Below are 20312 nucleotides of genomic sequence, written 5' to 3' on the forward strand. Positions count from 1 at the left end.
GTGGATTATGTTTAAATACGTGTCATAAGTGAATGACAATGGTGAGTGGGAAGTTTTACCAGAGCATCGGTCAGTGAAATAAGTTAAAATTAAAAATTAAATAATTCAGATTCTGCTTGAGTAAGAAAAATACAGCACGCCCATACTAAGATCTTAAACTGTATGTATACTGATACTGGTAATCTGTTCCTGGGAAAAGACATAATGCTGCAGCGTCTATTATGTGAACTGTACAAGTTTTGGGTCAAATGTCACTTTATAACTTTTTCACCTAGGTCATGCTGCCTCTGCGGCACAGTTGCAGACAGAAAGCCATCATGAACAAGGTAAGAAAAGTAGAAGACAAACATTTTTAGAATGAAATCTTCAATGTACATAATAGCTGATGGTGAGTTTAAGGATGTCATTCAATATCGGGGTTCTGCTAGCATTCAGAAACTGCTTGAGCTATGTTCTCAGTTTACAAAATATTAATCCCTGAACTGAATAATTGCCTTTTAATTACCTATCATATTTTTAATAAATTCTTTTGAGATATATAAACAATAATACACAATGCAAAAACAAACTATTAAGTGTTAAATGGAATGAAGTATAATTATTACCTTGTTTAATGTTGTGCCAAAAATTATTTCTATATATGTAATTATAACCAAATTGGTGCCTAATGATGGTTGCTTATTATGAGAATCTTTGCTGAACATTCAATTGTATCCCAAATTAACCAGTCTTCAGTGTAACAGCTTCACGAGTGTTAATTGGAAGTTTCAGTTGGTGCAATAGAAGCACTATGCCAAAGATAGAATTGGAAAATATTCTTTCAGCAGTAGTATAGTTACTAGTTTCTGCAGTGGTATAGTTACTAGTTTAGTTATGGTCTTCATGATATTTGAATTGAGCACATCCTAGAATTGTTGCATGAAAAACACACATGGATAGACATTCCTGTCTGAGACACAAAGGGTCCATTTTTTTCTATGTGTGCCTGGCAGGTACAGTGCACCTTAGGTGTGCTGCACATTTGAAGGATCATGATCCCACCATTTTCCTGCCCCAGGTCATTTGCAGGAGCAGATGGTGCAGGCCCACCCCCTGGTGGCTGGAAACACAAGTGCAGCAGCAGACCCAAGAGGCCTGTAGTTGCACTCCTAGCTGCCACCCCTTAGGACCTTCTAGTTGCTGCTGAAGAGCAGTAGCCAGAAGGCCTTGAGGCCTTTAAATGCTGCTGGTGGGGGAGCAATTCAAAGGAAATTTCTTACCTATCTGCAAAGCCTTTGTCCTACCCCCAGGTCAACCACAGAACCTCTGGTCCATGAAAGTCTGGCACAGGCCCATGCACCAGAAGAAACATGAGGCAAGAGGTCAAGAACACCCATTAAAATCCCATCTCCTTAAAATCCTCACACTGGGCCTGCGCCTATTACAGACACAAACCTAGTCATGTATCTTGGAGACGCTCAGCAAACCCTGGAAAAGGGTCCCTGACATCTCTGCTCCATTTTCTTCTTCTCTGTGCCTGGGGAACACCAATTGCCCAGAACCAATAAAGATTAAAATCCACCCTAATGTTTAGGATGCACCATCTTCCTACCCATCCCATTCACAGTCTGCAGGGAAATAGTTGAAAGCACATATTGGCTCAAAAATAACTTTATGACTTTTATTTTTCTTTCTATAACTTAAGGATCAATTAATTTTGTACTCCCCAACTCCATTCCTGCTAGTTGACATGAATCAGAATTTGAATTGGGTAATTAGATTCATAAATGCAAAACCTGATATACCATTCTGACAATAAATAAAATCACCAAAACATTTATTTTTGCATGGAAACATGTCAATGCATTTCCCATTTATTTTCTTTTAATGTGTGTGTATCTCTTTATCTCTCCCACGCACAGATGTGTATGAAGTTCCAGATGCAGAGGTAAGTTTTTCATACTTCAGATTTAAACATTTCAGGTTAAACTTATATTAGGCACGTTGTTTTAAACTGTAGGGAAGATGCAAGTTCCTGAAAATTTGACTTTTATTTAATACCTTTGATATACCTTTCTAAATGGTTTCGAACTGGTGCTAATTCCGCCTGAATTCATTAGGCAGCGGTCATTACTCTGCAAATGCAGGAGTGTGGGTGCCTGACCTCCCCAGGTCATCATCTTTCTTCAAACGCTTCAGCTCGGAGGATCCCCACTGGCAAACCCACTGGTGCCTGTAAAAAGAGCTGGAGGTAAAAAAAATAATTAACAACTACTTTGGTTTATAAAAACCTAAATGCTGACAAGAAACAAAAATCAAAAACAAAATTACCACCAAAGACTCAGAGAAGACTCTAAACGCTCACCTTAAATAACTGTGGGCTTTTTAAAAGGGCCACCTGCTTGAAGGGCCATTCTGAGTTCCCTTCCCTCCAGCTTCTCTGGGTGTGCTGGACACTGGGTGTACTGGAGTGGTGCTCTTCTCCTGCCCCTTAATCATCTTATTGAAAGCGATACACACCAATTTGCATTAATCATAATCCAATCTTTTTGTATTATGTAAATTAAGCATGCATACTGATGAAATATTACTTTAATCACAGTCATAACATTGTGATTTGAAAGTACTTTTCGTTTTTCCTTCAGGAAACGTCATCACCAGTGCACAGGTGCGTCACATTTGATTAATGTAAAAGGAATGGTCCAAGAAAGCAAGTATTTACTGAGTGGAGGGTGGAGTTTGATATATTTAATGGGTAACCCAATGCTGTATTATCTTTTCATCAGTACCATTTAAAAAAAACACTGGCCCCAAAAATCCACAAGCCTTTGATCCCATTACGAGCACTAGGATCAGTCCATCGGGGATCTCTACTACTAACCCTGCTGAAATATCCAGGGATGGGGGAGGGTCCCTTTATTAGTATGAAACTGGCAGGTGCTGATGCCATTATGGGTGAATCTCGGGAACCCGCCAGAACAGGGGCGGGGGCGGGGGGGAAGGTGGTGCTGGTCAGCCATTCGTTTATGTGCTGGCGTCACCACCACAAGGAAAAATTTTATTGGGCACATCTGTCCCATGTGCAAGGGATCAATTCATCCACAAACATAGCAGCTTTTCTTTGAGGGTCCAGGCAACGGCTCAGGCATTGACCCCCCCAGTTGGTCCCCACACGTATGTCAGGCTAGGCTGATTGGTCTCATTTCTCCCAGCGAACCAGCTACCCGGGGGAACCCAGACTGGGGCCGAGGAAACCCCAGGCTGGCCACGTCCCCTGTCACATATGGGACCATGTTTGGGGCAGTTGGAGCTTTTGCCCCAAACAGGACTTCCCCAGGAAACTTGCAGCTGAGGCTAAGGGCCAGTCGACCAAAGGCCTCAGGAATTTCAGGGCTGTTATTAAAACTCATGATTAGCTTCAACTATTTCATATCTATTTCTGTTCAATCTTTTTGAATATTTGCTTTTAAACAGTGCTGATATTGTATTGGGAGAATGACTTGGAAGATTTTCCGTCCCCGCCATTAATCGAGATGAATTAGCTGGCACTATTGTAATAATACGATCATTAAACCTCGAGGGCTAAAGATTATTTTTACTGATGTTAGGCTGGTTCCATTATAAGATCAGCCTTCTCGCAGCCTGTTCCACTTGCGGGATTATCAGCACTCATTGTTTAAACCAAATCATTCAACAAATTAACAAAATGGAAAAATATTACTGATTTTTACTCGATAATTTACTTTTAAAAGTAGTACTGAGTGAATCTCCTCCGTCTTTTTAGTATCAAATGAACTGCAGACCAGTAAGTGTTTCTTTAGTATTGTAAGTGTAGCCATTTTTCTCTTTCATCCAGTTATATACCACATACTATGGGTAAGTTGTCCACCTAATCACAAAAAATGGTGACGTCAGTCCCTTTAACAAAGTTCTGAGTCGCAACTCTAACTTTTCTCTAAGCTGCATTGTGTAAGAGCGCCCCCAGGTGGCTACTTGAAATATTTTTCTCCCACACTTGACAACAATTATACTGTGTCTTCTATAGCACGCAAGAACCCTTTCTAATAAGTACTGAACATATTACTGGACCTTAGATCCAAAATTTTACTGTGGCTTTTTGCTAACAATCTTTCTTAGTTTTAAATTCTCTACAATCTGGAAGAGAGATATTTCCTTTGTGCCTGACTTTGAAATCTATCTATTAATTACACCAGTTGATTGACACTCAAGCAAGCAGGTCACCGACTCAATCTGGTCAGAATCTGAGATATCTTGCTAGACTGTTGCTAGAAAGAAGGTGACAGACATCAGTCTTTGATGCTGCATTGTTTCCTCTGGAAAAATTGATAAGACACAGATTGTAACGCACTCGCACCCACCCAGAACCTTGCAGCAGGGAAGCGAGGTAGGTAAGGCCTGCAGCAGTGCCATGGTTGAGCCTTTTTAAGTGCTGTTAGCGATCTCTGGCCCAATATACCCACGAACAAACAAAGGGACTTAACTGCAGGCTGTTGCCTGCCCCTCTCCAATCCTCTGATCTGAGGGGCTGGGGGACAAGGCCCATGTTTCTTCTGATCCCTTCTCCAAAGGGGCACTCTACCATCAATGCTACAGGAATATGAGGCGGGAGTGATGGGACTGTCTCTTCCCTCTTAATTTCTATGAGAACATTTGGCCTGTGCCTATTGCAGGTACAGGCTCACCTTTTTTGGGAAGCCCCAGAAATCTTGAATCTACATAAGGGGCAGAGACCCATGTCACAGGTCCCCCGTGAAAATTGGGCCCCACACATACTTTTCTGTATGGATTTCAATTGTATGCTTTTTAATCTCAACAGTTTTAGAAGATTCTCTGTGCTCGTGTTTATCTGCAGATCCTAATTAGACAAATTCTTTATTACTGCCTAAAGGGCCAAGCCACAACTTCCTAAACCTGGATCCACAGGAACAGGAAGCCCATCGTTACTTCCTCGCTCTTTACCAAAAAAGATGAGTGTACCAGAAGTACCCAGGTATCCTGTTATTTTTATTCTGCAGTTATATGTTTACTTAGACGCCTTATGTGGAAACAACAAACAAACACACTTAGATCGAGCAAACCATCTTCAACCAATGAACCAGTAAATAATACGCAGCTAGGTAGTTGTTAAAAAATTGCTAATCGCAGGAAACATGTAGACAGATAACCAGCATGGGAAATACTGTTGGCATTCAGAAACCTGTACAAATAAAATAGATGGGCTAAGGCAGAGGTTCTCAAATGGGAGTTGGGGGGGTGGTGGAAAGAGGGGTGGAAAGAGGGGTAGCATGATGACGTTTCTAGGGGAGGTGCGAGGACAACAGGCTGGCCTAAATTAACAAGCACGAGGGCCACCGATGCAGCAGCTTTATAGCTACAGGAGGTGTATTATGGGGCGATCTCAGCGCAGAATGTTTGAATCCCTTAAATTTTCCTTCATTGCTTTCGTGGGCCAGGGAAAAATTTTCTAGAATTTTCTCTTGAATTTTATTTACCTGAGCTTATCCACTTCCCTCAGTAGATAAGTTGACAGTTTAGGACATAGTGAATTGCTCTGCAACTGTTGATTGAATAGGTTGAAAGAAGAAGGAGCTAATTTGTTTCTTTAAGAAGAAAAAGATGGAAAATCACAAAATGATGGCAACAAAGAATAATTATCAAGTTGTCAGAATAAGTAAAATGGAGGACCAGTACAATTGAGATATTCCGGTCACTGATTTGAATCCAACCTAAATAGGTAATAATTTATTTTTACCCCAGATTCTACAGGCATGAATCCAAAATATAAAACTGTTCTTAATTTGTCCTCAGTGGTATCAAACTGACACTCATTCAGGAGAGACCACAGCCTAGAAATTACTGTTGCTGATGTTGGCTTGTTTTTTTTTAATGATATTCCTTTGTCTGCTATTTTAAAGCAAATATTAACTCATTTTAAATGGGTGGACAAAGGGATTTCATATGAATGCAGTTGTGCACTGATCTCACCAACAGTAATTTCTAGGTTCACAAGAATCAACGATAAGGAAATATCGTACTCGTGCAATAGAAAGTGTTGTTTTGTTGTTGGAATTGTGGCAAAATATTTGGGTAGTGTAAAAGGAGTCTCATTCCCTATATTTGACCTGGAAGTGTATAATGGTGACATTGGATGCCAAACATAGAAAGCGTTCCATTCCCAGCATCAACATCAATCCTGAAAAGCATAAAAGTCATCATAAAAACTTCAGGCAAAATAGACATCTGTATAGACACCAGCATCTAATGTTGAAAAAAATGGTGCTTTTTCCTTCAACGCTCAATTATAGATGTTTCAAAGTGTGCCATTTATATCCAGTTGGAACACCATGAATATCAATCCCATCTTATGCCTTGATTGCAGTTTGTCAAAGCTTTTACTTTGAAGATTTATATATTCCTCAACGTGTGTGGTTTTTTTTCCAGAAATGAATATCCCATGAACAGAAAACCATCCATTTCTAAGCCTGTAAGTTTCAATGTTTTAATAAAGGGCTTTTTTTTTCTTCTCGAGACTGAAGCAGCTTTATCATGTGTACAGGACAGCCCATGATGCATGTCAAAATCAAAGATGAAGCAATGGTGCCAAACGTTTTCAAAAAATATAATAGTTCAGCTCAAGTCCACGGAAGTTTGCTAGCAATATTTGTGTGTGTATGTACCAGTGTTGGTGAAGAACAGGGAGTTCCTTATTTTATATATTAGATGCAATCCTTTAAGAACCAAAAGTTGTGCTCCACAATAGTCTGATTACACAGGGCAGAAAATCATTATTTTTGTGGTTTACCAGTACTCATTCGTGATTGAGATGTTGTATGTATGGACTTTCAAAAGGCGTTTGATAAAGTACCACATAACAGACTCATTTGGAAAATGGAAGCACATGGGATTAAAGGGACGATGGTAACTCGGGTACGTAATTGGTTAAGGCATAGGAGGCAGAGTAGTGGTGAATGGATGTTTTCTGACTGGAGAGAAGTATGCAGTGGGGTCCCCTCAGGGATCGATATTAGGACCATTGCTTTCCTTGTTATATATAAATGACATGGACTTGGGTACAGGGAGTACCAGGATGATACCAGGGATCGAGGACTTCAGTCATGTGGAGAAATTGGAGAAGCTGGGAATGTGCTCCTTAGAGCAGTGAAGGTTAAAGGGAGACCTGATAGAGGTATTCAAAATAATGAGGGGTTTTGATAGAGCAAATAGGGAGAAACTGTTTCCTCTGGCAAGTGGGTCGGTGACCAGCGGTCATATATTTAAAATAATTGGCAAAAGAACTAGAGGGGAAATGAGAATTTTTTTTTAAACAGAGGATTGTTAAGATCAGGAATGCACTATCTGAAAGGGTGGTAGGGGAAGCAGGTTCCATGGGAACTTTCAAAAGGCAAATGGACATGTACTTGAAGAGGACTAATTTGCAGGGTTATGGGGAAAAAGCTGGAGTACGGGTCTAAATTGGACAGCTCTTTCAAAGAGCCGGCACAGGCATGACAGGCCGAATGGCCTCCTTCTGCGCTGTAAGATTCTATCTCAGACAGTTTAATCTTGATTTTTTTTCTAAGTATTATCGGCAGCATTTTAATTAACTGGATCTGTTGATTAAGGAACTAGATGGTTACATGTCGAGAATGTTCCAATTTTTCTTCAATTTTCACACACAAACTGGAAACAATAGGAAATATGAAAAAAATCTAGATCCCTGCTACAACTTTGTATTGCAGCATGTATTTTTCTTACTATAATAGACTTTCCCTCTATTTCTTCCCTTGTTATTTCCCTCCATCCCCCCTCCCTGTTTTCCTTTCTGTCCCCTCTGTTATTATGAGTCTCTTTCTTTCCTGTTGCATTGTATGATATAATTTATAATCATTTGCAGGGTTTTTCCCATTTCTGTCAGTGTGATAACTACTCATGTCACCACTTCTGGTGCTTATTTTTGCTGATAAACCTATTTTCAGTTGTATTAATAAAACTACACCAAGTTACCACTCTTAAGTACATTAAGGAATACTTCTTGATAGAGAAAAAAAGAAAAAATTTTGTTCTATTACCCTGCCCAATTGTGCTGGTTCGAGGAAGATTTTACGTTTATGATTATCCAAATGAATTTTAGCAGAAACTTGAAGCCTAACCTAACCAGCGCAATTTCAAGTGCATTTTGGGCGCAATTTCCTGATTGAAACGCTACCCAGTGTTTGGTGCTGCTGATCCCACAATATATACAATATAAAATTCAGGCCCTGATGATTAATTACTACTGGCAACATGCATGTGCTATCACCAGTAGGAATTATATGTACCAAGATTCCCCCTATGTATATACCAATTTTTTGAATTTTATTTGCATTAAAATATCAGGAAGAAAATAAATGTGATCATTTAATTTCATTATAGGAGGATGACGGTGACGACTATGAAGTATGTGACCCTGAACCAAGTTAGTAGTCATTCTATTCCTTGTAATAGCTTACTTTAAATATTGCCTGATTAGTTCAGATTTAATATGTTCAGATTCCTAAAGTTTGATTGGGTTCTGGGTGACAATGTGGGATCATGTGTGTGTGTATATGGGTGAGGACAGGGTTCTGCTCCAGAGTATATAATGATGATATCCTGTAGGTGTCATCTTGATAGCCTGCCTCAAATACTAATGGTTTTTCTGAGTCATATCATAGAGACAGCGCCACCTAACAGCATTTTAAGTAGAAAGGCAGATGATACGAAGTACAGTGGAGCATGTAGAAAGTGATGAGGCTTCAGCAAGAGAACAACAGTACATCATATGAGCAGCAAGTCCATTGGATTTTTGCTAAAACTGTCTGAAATTACATAATCTACTGTGTGTATTTTGATCAATTCCAGATTGCATGTAAGTTTATAACACACAGGACAAGTACTCTGGGGTAGAATTTCCCTTGCGCTGGTTTTCTGGGGTTTGTGTGGTTCTTCCAGCAGTTATGGCAGATGAGCTGGAGGACCCCTGTGAAGATTCACCCCCTGTGAATCTACTGGTGTCAGGGTTCTCATAATTTACAGGACCTGGTGAAACTATCGGAATTGAGAACAAGCGGTGTTCATGGAAGCTGCAAAAAAAAGCGCCATTAAAGTTCTTAAAGTCTCATTAGTCATTAAGGGGGTGAATTTCCGTGGGATGAATTTCCATGGAGTTCTCCCGTTCGTCCACCTTAACTTCAGCACGGAAATTAGAGACACGGAAACCCCAGAAAAACAGCATGAATGTCATTTATGTCATTTTGCTGTAGATTCTGCAGCTCTCCCAACAAAGTTACACCCAGACAAGCAGGAGCACCCCTATGTTGCACTGTGCACTAGCAATTTCAGGGCCCTGTGCAGTGGGAACTTAAGAGAAGAAGAAAAAGGAACAGGGCCAGATCCTGCTGTGCGCGGCCATTCGTTAGACTGGCACTTGCCCATTAACTTTCCATGCGGTTTTGTACGGCAAGTTACTATCAGCGGGAAAGCCAAACAGGGCATCTGGGATCTGTGTGAACAGGGCAAGCAACTGTGTGTCTCCTTAACCAGATTGTAGAATCGTTAATAAACAACGTAGTCTGAACCAGGAAGTGTAAGTTAGAATAGCGAATTCAATGTCACATCAGGAACTGAAAGCAAAATAAAAAGTTTTTTTAAAAAATGTATTAATTTTTTTAAATCTCCAACAATAATTAAAAGCTGAAGGAATGAGACTCCACACTTGGAAAAGTTAATTTTCAGTGCCACAGTGGTCGTTTAGCAGTAATTAAGACTTACCATACCATTAAAAGGGCATGTGGACTGGAATGGACATGCCCTAACTTTTTCTGGTGAGTTTAGTCCATATCTATGAAGTCAGTACAGGAACTTCACGTGGTTCAATACATTTGAATGGGGAGCCAGTCGGCGAGATGCTATACTCACACAGCTTACAGAGGGGCAGCACATCTCGGGACAGCAACTTCCAGATTTTCACGTTAAACTGCGCCTGTGCACTCGCTGGTAGTTGCTATCCAATTTGTGCATAAATAACAGTGAGCGCTGCTAGCCTCACCGTTATTTTCACAGCAAAATCCAGCTCATTGAATAAGAGAGGGAGCGAGAACAGAAGAGAGAAACAGCAGCAAAGAAAAAAAGAGGCACCGACCTAGGAGAGAAAAGTAAAAGGGAAAGAAACTAACAGAAAAGAAAAATGAAGCAAGAGCTGAAAAGAAAAGTAGTGGTTATAGAGATATAATAAATAATCAAATACTGCATGTGCAGCTAGAGATGGGGGAGCAGGGAAGGGGCAGAAATGCTATCTGTGGACAGCTTTAGGCTAGAACTGACAAATGGGAAAGTGAAGATGGTTGAATATTCTGGAGTTGTGCTTGATTATCTTAGGAAATTGGGAATATTTATGCAGAACTTTCCGTCTGAAGATTAAACGGATGGGGTGGGTGGTAGGGACAGGCCTGTTAGGTCAAACAGTCTTTACTCATTCTACACTTTCTTACGTGAGGGAGACAGTAAATTATAAATATTATAGTGAAACTGTAGCTTTTCTAGAAAAGCAAATGTCTGTATGCACAAGTGAAAACACAAAGAAAAAGAGAATTATGGAAACAGTTTAATTGTTTCTATATTCTCTCAAGGTTATGTATATCCAGCAAAATACATAGGGAATAGTGCAACTTAGAAGATTTTGATAAGGATGTAGGAGCACAGACCGACATGTTTGGCTGTTTTAAGTATAAAACAGAAATCCTTATAATATGGATAAGAAGGGAGCTTATGAGTGATATAATCTTACAGTGAAGGTTTTGGGGTACATACAATCAGGAAATGTTTCCTATTGAAATGCAAGGAGAAAAGTCATTTTTTTGTTTATATAAATAAGCCTTCATATTGATATTCAGATCAGTTAAATTAACCAAGCCACACCTTATCTTGCAGTGTCAAAGGTAGGGTATGATTTCTGGAGGAGAATGCAACATATTTCAAAATAACTGTTGGGGACAGAGGGAGAAAGACACCAGGAGATATTCTGGGTAACAGTGAGGCTGAAATGTTTCAGAGGGGAGAGCCTGTTTAGACCTTTCCCCTAAGCTCTTTTTATTTTTGCTCACAGCTGTTCAGTTCTTACTTTTTCTCACTTTTGTGAACAAACTTCCAAAAGGTTCTTTCACCCAGAAATAGTAAGCTATTGCATTTTTTAAAAATTCGTTCATGGGATGTGGGCGTCGCTGGCAAGGCCAGCATTTGTTGCCCATCCCCAATTTATTGCCTATTCTTAATTGCCCTTGAGAAGGTGGTGATGAGCCGCCTTCTTGAACCGCTGCAGTCCGTGTGGTGAAGGTTCTCCCACTGTGCTGTTAGGAAGGGAGTTCTAGGATTTTGACCCAGCGATGATGAAGGAATGGTGATATATCTCTAAGTTGGGATGGTGTGTGACTTGGAGGAGAACGTGCAGGTGGTGTTGTTCCCACGTGCCTGCTGCCCTTATCCTTCTAGGTGGTAGAGGTCACGGGTTTAGGAGGTGCTGTCGAAGAAACCTTGGCGAGTTGCTGCAGTGCATCCTGTGGATGGTACACACTGCAGCCACAGTGCGCCGGTGAATGAAGCGGGCTGCTTTGTCCTGGATGGTGTCGAGCTTCTTGAGTGTTGTTGGAGCTGCACTCATCCAGGCAAGTGGAGTATTCAATCACACTCCTGACTTGTGCCTTGCAGATGGTGGAAAGGCTTTGGGGAGTCAAGAGGTGAGTCACTCGCCGCAGAATACCCAGCCTCTGACTGCTCTTGCAGCCACAGTATTTATATGGCTGGTCCAGTTAAGGTTCTGGTCAATGGTGACCCCCAGGATGTTGATGGTGGGAGATTCGTCGATGGTAATGCTGTTGAATGTCAAGGGGAGGTGGTTAGATTCTCTCTTGTTAGAGATGGTCATTGCCTGGTACGAATGTTACTTACCACTTATCAGCCCAAGCCTGGATGTTGTCCAGGTCTTCCTGCATGCAGGCACGAACTGCTTCATTATCTGAGGAGCTGCGAATGGAACTGAAAACTGTGCAATCAGCGAACATCCCCATTTCTGATCTTATGATGGAGGGAAGGTCATTGATGAAGCAGCTGAAGATGGTTGGGCCTAGGACACTGCCCTGAGGAACTCCTGCAGCAATGTCCTGAGGCTGAGATGATTGGCCTCCAACAACCACTACCATCTTCCTTTGTGCTAGGTAGGACTCCAGCCACTGGAGAGTTTTCCCCCCTGATTCCCATTGACTTCAATTTTACTAGGGCTCCTTGGTGCCATACTTGGTCAAATACTGCCTTGATGTCAAGGGCAGTCACTCTCACCTCACCTCTGGAATTCAGCTCTTTTGTCCACGTTTAGACCAAGGCTGTAATGAGGTCTGGAGCCGAGTGGTCCTGGCGGAACCCAAACTGAGCATCGGTGAGCAGGTTATTGGTGAGTAAGTGCTGCTCGATAGGACTGTCGACGATACCATCCGTCACTTTGCTGATGATTAAGAGTAGACGGATGGGATGGTAATTGGCCAGATTGGATTTGTCCTGCTTTTTGTGGACAGGACATACCTGGGCAATTTTCCACATTGTCAGGTAGATGCCAGTGTTGTAGCTGTACTGGAACAGTTTGGCTAGAGGCGCGGCTAGTTCTGGAGCACAAGTCTTCAGCACTACAGCCGGGATGTTGTTGTCGGAGCCCATAGCCTTTGCTGTATCCAGTGCACTCAGCCGTTTCTTGATATCACATGGAGTGAATCGAATTAGCTGAAGATTGGCTTCTGTGATGGTGGGGATATCGGGAGGAGGCAGAGATAGATCATCCACTTAGCACTTCTGGCTGAAGCTGGTTGCAAGGCTTCAGCCTTGTCTTTTGCACTCACATGCTGGACTCCGCCATCATTGAGGATGGGGATATTTACAGAGCCTCCTCCTTCCATTAATTGTTTAATTGTCCACCACCATTCACGACTGGATGTGGCAGGACTGCAGAGCTTTGATTTGATCCGTTGGTTGTGGAATCGCTTAGCTTTATTTAGGCTGTTGCATAAAGCTAAATAGTCATGATTTTAATGACAAACATCATAAAATATGAAAACTTCTTGTTACAGTAATTGGTTTTCAATCAAATTTACTCTATATTTCAGATTGGAACATATGTATGAATAATGTAAAATTAATTCGGATCGAACCTTAATTGAGGCCTGTTGCAACTTTTCATCCTGATACAATCTGTGTAAATCAATCAAAGCTGAGGGTATTTAACTCAGTCTCATCCTGTAGCAAGAACAAGGTATGGTAGCATAAAAGTGCCCCTGTTCAGTTGGAAATGTTCAGTCACATCGACTTTAAATCAGACTCTCTCATAAAAAGGTATCTACAGCACTAAGCTCAGTTCAGCTTTCAAATAAATTTCCATATTCCAAATATACAGCGTTTGAGTTCAGTTGTTCCTGTTTGTACATAAATTGAACTCTGCTGTACAAATCTAGCTTATGCAGTCTTCAGTTGTGAAGTGTAATGAGTTAACCAAGTACATTCACTTCTTTATTATAAAACAGTAGGCTCTTTCTAACTCACCCTGCCCAATGAGAATGATGCTGCGCAAAGTCCTTCCACCCTATTCCTGCTCGATTCCCACCCACTGCCGGCTTAACTGGAGCTCTTTTTTAAAAGCCTAGGTGATTGCCTGACTCAGGAGGGAGCCTCATTAATATATGCTAATCGGGATTCTATGACAGCCATGGGACCCTAATAGGCCAATTAAATACTAAGTGGGGCACCTGCCATGAGTGCCCTGCTCGGTAAAACCTGACAGAGAAGACGAGGCGCTCCTCTAAGGTAAGTCAAAAACATCACTTAGTGGAGTCAGGAAGAGCAGGAGAGTATCTCCGGGCCCCACAAGAAAACTCTGGGCCTCTGCATGATGACGTAACATGACAGTGGGATGCAAATCTGATTGGTTGTGTGGCTGTGGAGAAGCCAGGCACTTTCCAATGAGGGTGGGGTTGGGTAGAATTTAAAGGGCAGTCATTCCCAGGCCGCTAATATTGAGTTGTCAGTGACTGTTTCAAGCATGATGTGGAGATGCCGGTGATGGACTGGGGTTGACAATTGTAAACAATTTTACAACACCAAGTTATAGTCCAGCAATTTTATTTTAAATTCACAAGCTTTCGGAGGCTTCCCCCTTCCTCAGGTGAACGATGTGAAATGAAGTCCTCGAAATGAAATCGCATTTATAATTCACAGAACAATGCTTGGTGAGTACAGACAGTTTTTTCAACTGCCCGTTGCCAAGGCAATCAGTGTGCAGACAGACAGGTGTTACCTGCCAGGTCTCACAGAATATACAAATCACCAAAAAAAAACAAAAAACCAACAAACAAAAAAAAACGGAGATAGAGAGGTAGAAACATAGAAAAGACAGCAACTGACCCGTTATATTAAAAACAGATAACATTTGTTCGCTGGTGGGGTAACGTGTAGCGTGACATGAACCCAAGATCCCGGTTGAGGCCGTCCTCATGGGTGCGGAACTTGGCTATCAATTTCTGCTCGACGATTTTGCGTTGTCGTGTGTCTCGAAGGCCGCCTTGGAGAACGCTTACCCGAAGGTCGGTGGATGAATGTCCATGACTGCTGAAGTGTTCCCCGACTGGGAGGGAACCCTCCTGTTTGGCGATTGTTGCGCGGTGTCCGTTCATCCGTTGTCGCAGCGTCTGCATGGTTTCGCCAATGTACCATGCTCTGGGGCATCCTTTCCTGCAACGTATGAGGTAGACAACGTTGGCCGAGTCACAGGAGTATGAACCATGCACCTGGTGGGTGGTGTCCTCTCGTGTGATGGTGGTATCTGTGTCGATGATCTGGCATGTCTTGCAGAGGTTACCGTGGCAGGGTTGTGTGGTGTCGTGGACGCTGTTCTCTTGAAAGCTAGGTAATTTGCTGCGAACGATGGTCTGTTTGAGGTTGGGTGGCTGTTTAAAGGCGAGTAGTGGAGGTGTGGGGATGGCCATAGCGAGGTGTTTGTCCTCATTGATGACATGTTGAAGGCTGCGGAGAACATGGCGTAGTTTCTCCGCTCCGGGGAAGTACTGGACGACAAAGGGTACTCTGTTGGTTGCATCCCGTGTTAGTCTCCTGAGGAGGTCTATGCGATTTTTTGCTGTGGCCCGTCGGAACTGTCGATCGATGAGTCGAGCGTCATATCCCGTTCTTACTAGGGCGTCTTTCAGCGTCTGTAGGTGTCCATCGCGTTCCTCCTCGTCTGAGCAGACCCTGTGTATTCGCAGGGCCTGTCCATAGGGGATGGCCTCTTTGACATGGTTAGGGTGGAAGCTGGAAAAGTGGAGCATCGTGAGGTTGTCCGTGGGCTTGCGGTAGAGTGAGGTGCTGAGGTTCCCGTCTTTGATGGAGATTCGTGTGTCCAAGAAAGAAACTGATTCTGAGGAGTAGTCCATGGTGAGCTTGATGGTGGGATGGAACTTGTTGATGTTATCGTGTAGTCTCTTTAGTGATTCCTTGCCGTGGGTCCATAGAAAGAAAATATCGTCGATGTATCTGGTGTATAGTGTTGGTTGGAGGTCTTGTGCAGTGAAGAAGTCCTGCTCGAACTTGTGCATGAAAATGTTGGCGTATTGGGGTGCGAATTTGGTCCCCATGGCTGTTCCGTGTGTTTGGGTAAAGAACTGGTTATCGAAGGTGAAGACATTGTGATCCAGGATGAAACGGATGAGTTGTAGGATGGCGTCTGGAGATTGGCTGTTGTTGGTGTTGAGTATTGATGCTGTCGCAGCGATGCCGTCATCGTGGGGGATACTGGTGTAGAGTGCCGAGACGTCCATCGTGGTGAGAAGTGTTCCTGGTTCAACTGGTCCGTGGGTACTGAGTTTTTGTAGGAAGTCTGTAGTGTCGCGACAGAAGCTGGGGGTTCCCTGTACGATGGGTTTCAGGATGCCCTCGATGTATCCAGAGAGGTTCTCACACAGGGTTCCGTTGCCTGATACGATGGGACGTCCGGGTGTGTTGGCTTTGTGTATCTTTGGGAGGCAGTAGAAGTCTCCCACGCGGGGAGTACGTGGGATGAGACGCATTTCCTGATAGCTTGACATGTATGCTCAAGCTATCAGGAAATGCGTCAATGCCAGATTCATCAGCCGCACTCAGAAGACAGTCCAGAATGTCACCCGAGCACAACGCAACGCCATCAACGCTCTCAAGACCAACCGCAACATCGTCATCAAACCAGCGGACAAAGGAGGAGCCATTGTCATACAGAACAGAACGGACTATTGCAAAGAAGCATACCGACAACTGGACAACCAGGAACACTACAGACGGTTACCCGCAGACCCGACCAAAGAACACACCCACCAGCTCAACAAACTGATCAAGACCTTCGATCCAGACCTTCAAAACATCCTACGCACTCTCATCCCACGTACTCCCCGCGTGGGAGACTTCTACTGCCTCCCAAAGATACACAAAGCCAACACACCCGGACGTCCCATCGTATCAGGCAACGGAACCCTGTGTGAGAACCTCTCTGGATACATCGAGGGCATCCTGAAACCCATCGTACAGGGAACCCCCAGCTTCTGTCGCGACACTACAGACTTCCTACAAAAACTCAGTACCCACGGACCAGTTGAACCAGGAACACTTCTCACCACGATGGACGTCTCGGCACTCTACACCAGTATCCCCCACGATGACGGCATCGCTGCGACAGCATCAATACTCAACACCAACAACAGCCAATCTCCAGACGCCATCCTACAACTCATCCGTTTCATCCTGGATCACAATGTCTTCACCTTCGATAACCAGTTCTTTACCCAAACACACGGAACATCCATGGGGACCAAATTCGCACCCCAATACGCCAACATTTTCATGCACAAGTTCGAGCAGGACTTCTTCACTGCACAAGACCTCCAACCAACACTATACACCAGATACATCGACGATATTTTCTTTCTATGGACCCACGGCAAGGAATCACTAAAGAGACTACACGATAACATCAACAAGTTCCATCCCACCATCAAGCTCACCATGGACTACTCCTCAGAATCAGTTTCTTTCTTGGACACACGAATCTCCATCAAAGACGGGAACCTCAGCACCTCACTCTACCGCAAGCCCACGGACAACCTCACGATGCTCCACTTTTCCAGCTTCCACCCTAACCACGTCAAAGAGGCCATCCCCTATGGACAGGCCCTGCGAATACACAGGGTCTGCTCAGACGAGGAGGAACGCGATGGACACCTACAGACGCTGAAAGACGCCCTAGTAAGAACGGGATATGACGCTCGACTCATCGATCGACAGTTCCGACGGGCCACAGCAAAAAATCGCATAGACCTCCTCAGGAGACTAACACGGGATGCAACCAACAGAGTACCCTTTGTCGTCCAGTACTTCCCCGGAGCGGAGAAACTACGCCATGTTCTCCGCAGCCTTCAACATGTCATCAATGAGGACAAACACCTCGCTATGGCCATCCCCACACCTCCACTACTCGCCTTTAAACAGCCACCCAACCTCAAACAGACCATCGTTCGCAGCAAATTACCTAGCTTTCAAGAGAACAGCGTCCACGACACCACACAACCCTGCCACGGTAACCTCTGCAAGACATGCCAGATCATCGACACAGATACCACCATCACACGAGAGGACACCACCCACCAGGTGCATGGTTCATACTCCTGTGACTCGGCCAACGTTGTCTACCTCATACGTTGCAGGAAAGGATGCCCCAGAGCATGGTACATTGGCGAGACCATGCAGACGCTGCGACAACGGATGAACGGACACCGCGCAACAATCGCCAAACAGGAGGGTTCCCTCCCAGTCGGGGAACACTTCAGCAGTCATGGACATTCATCCACCGACCTTCGGGTAAGCGTTCTCCAAGGCGGCCTTCGAGACACACGACAACGCAAAATCGTCGAGCAGAAATTGATAGCCAAGTTCCGCACCCATGAGGACGGCCTCAACCGGGATCTTGGGTTCATGTCACGCTACACGTTACCCCACCAGCGAACAAATGTTATCTGTTTTTAATATAACGGGTCAGTTGCTGTCTTTTCTATGTTTCTACCTCTCTATCTCCGTTTTTTTTTGTTTGTTGGTTTTTTGTTTTTTTTTGGTGATTTGTATATTCTGTGAGACCTGGCAGGTAACACCTGTCTGTCTGCACACTGATTGCCTTGGCAACGGGCAGTTGAAAAAACTGTCTGTACTCACCAAGCATTGTTCTGTGAATTATAAATGCGATTTCATTTCGAGGACTTCATTTCACATCGTTCACCTGAGGAAGGGGGAAGCCTCCGAAAGCTTGTGAATTTAAAATAAAATTGCTGGACTATAACTTGGTGTTGTAAAATTGTTTACAATTGTTTCAAGCATGGCACTGATAGAATTTTGGGAGCAGGCTGTCCATGGAAGATTGTAGTATTGGAGAAAAGAGAGGGATTCACACTTTACTCGTCCCACCTTACTTCTCTAAAAACACATAGCAAACCTTGCAACCATTAGTAGTTAACCTAATCATCTGCACTTTGATAACAGAAAATGCTTGTGTTAGAAGTCAAAACAATTATTTTGTTTTTCTACTTTAACTACCTAGGTAATTCTACTGGTAATTTACAGGATTCCAGGACATTTGCCTTACCAGAAATCCCAATTCCATTACAAAGGGAACTGTAAGTTAACAACTTTTGATTGCCATTGCTTTTCAACTGTTATGACAAACATTTAAAGAAATATTTCAATATTCTCAACAAATATACATTCCATTGAAATAAAAACTCCATGGGAAAAGTGATCTGCCTGTAGCTAACTAAAGAAGTTAAGGATAGTATTAGATTAAAAGATGAGGCCTATAATGTTGCCAATAGTTGTACGCCGAAGAATTGGGAGAGTTTTAGAAACCAGCAAAGGACGACCAAAAAAATTGAGAGAGAAAATAGAATATGAAAGTAAACTAGCATGAAATATTAAAAAGGATTGTAAGAGCTTCTACAAGTATATAAAAGGAAGAGTGTAGCAAAAGTAAATTTTGGTCCCTTAGCAGCCAAGACAGGAGAAATTATAATAGGGAATCAGGAAATGGCAGATCCGTTAAATATTTTGTGTCTTCTACTGTGAAGACAGATACAAGAAACATACCAGAAATAGTGGGGAACCAAGGGTCCAATAAGAGTGAGGAACTTAAAGTAAAGTAACTCATAGTAGAAAAAAAGTACTCGAGAAACTAAAAGCTGATAAATCCCCTGGACCTAAATGTCCTACATCCGGGGCTCTAAAAGAGGTGGCTGCAGAGATAGTGGATGCATTGGTTATGATCTTCCAAAATGCCCTAGATTCTAGAACGGTCCCAGCAGATTGGAAGGTAGCAACTGTGACCCCGCTATTCAAGAAAGGAGGGAGAAAGAAAACAGAGCTACAGGCCAGTTAGTCTGACATCAGTCATCAGGAAAATGCTGGAATCCATTATTAAGGAAGTGGTAACAGGGCACTTAGAACATCATAATATGATTAGGCAGAGTCAACATGGTTTTATGAAAGGGAAATCATGTGTCACACACCTTTGAGAGTTTTTTTGAGGACGTAACTAGCAGGGTAGATAAAGGGGAACCAGTGGATGTAGTATATTTGGATTTTCCAAAGGCATTCGATAAGGTACCACATAAAAGGATGTTACACAAGATAAGGGCTATTGGGGGTAATATATTAGCATGGACAGAGGATTGGTTAGACTGAAAACAGAGAGTAGGGATAAACAGGTCATTTTCAGGCTGACAGGCCATAACTTGTGGGGTGCCGCAAGGTTCGGTGCTTGGGCCTCAGCTATTTACAATCTACATTAATGACTTAGATGAAAGGGCCGAGCGTAATGTATCCAAGTGGGGAAATGTGAGGTTATTCACTTTGGTAGGAAGAATAGAAAAACAGAATATTTTTTAAATGGTGAGAAACTATTAAACATTGGTGTTCAGAGAGACTTGGGTGTCCTGGTACAAGAAACACAAAAAATTAGCATGCAGGTACAGCAAGCAATTAGGAAAGCAAATGGAATGTTGGCCTTTATTGCAAGGGGGTTGGAGTACAAAAGTAAGGAAGTCTTTCTACAATTGTACAGAGTTTTGGTGAGACCTCACCTGGAGTACTGTGTACTGTTTAGGTCTCCTTGTCTAAGGAAGGATATACTTGCCTTAGAGGTGGTGCAACGAGGTTTCACTAGATTAATTCCTGGGATGAGAGGGCTGTCCTATGAGGAG

General features: G+C 42.9%; 1 protein-coding gene across 6 annotated transcripts in view; it reads left to right on the top strand.

The window, feature by feature from the left end:
* The window catches only part of blnk (B cell linker), a 161865-nt gene that overhangs the window by 123421 nt on the left and 18132 nt on the right, over positions 1 to 20312 (top strand). For all 6 annotated transcript variants that reach the window (XM_068002428.1, XM_068002429.1, XM_068002431.1 and 3 more), the window contains 7 exons: positions 276 to 326; positions 1902 to 1927; positions 2625 to 2647; positions 4889 to 4990; positions 6442 to 6484; positions 8413 to 8455; positions 18659 to 18734. In XM_068002428.1, coding sequence (XP_067858529.1) covers positions 276 to 326; positions 1902 to 1927; positions 2625 to 2647; positions 4889 to 4990; positions 6442 to 6484; positions 8413 to 8455; positions 18659 to 18734 — 364 coding nt within the window. The remainder of the gene's footprint in view (positions 1 to 275; positions 327 to 1901; positions 1928 to 2624; positions 2648 to 4888; positions 4991 to 6441; positions 6485 to 8412; positions 8456 to 18658; positions 18735 to 20312) is intronic.

Source organism: Heptranchias perlo, chromosome 21, assembly GCF_035084215.1.
Source record: "Heptranchias perlo isolate sHepPer1 chromosome 21, sHepPer1.hap1, whole genome shotgun sequence".
Classification (NCBI taxonomy): Eukaryota; Metazoa; Chordata; class Chondrichthyes; order Hexanchiformes; family Hexanchidae; genus Heptranchias; species Heptranchias perlo.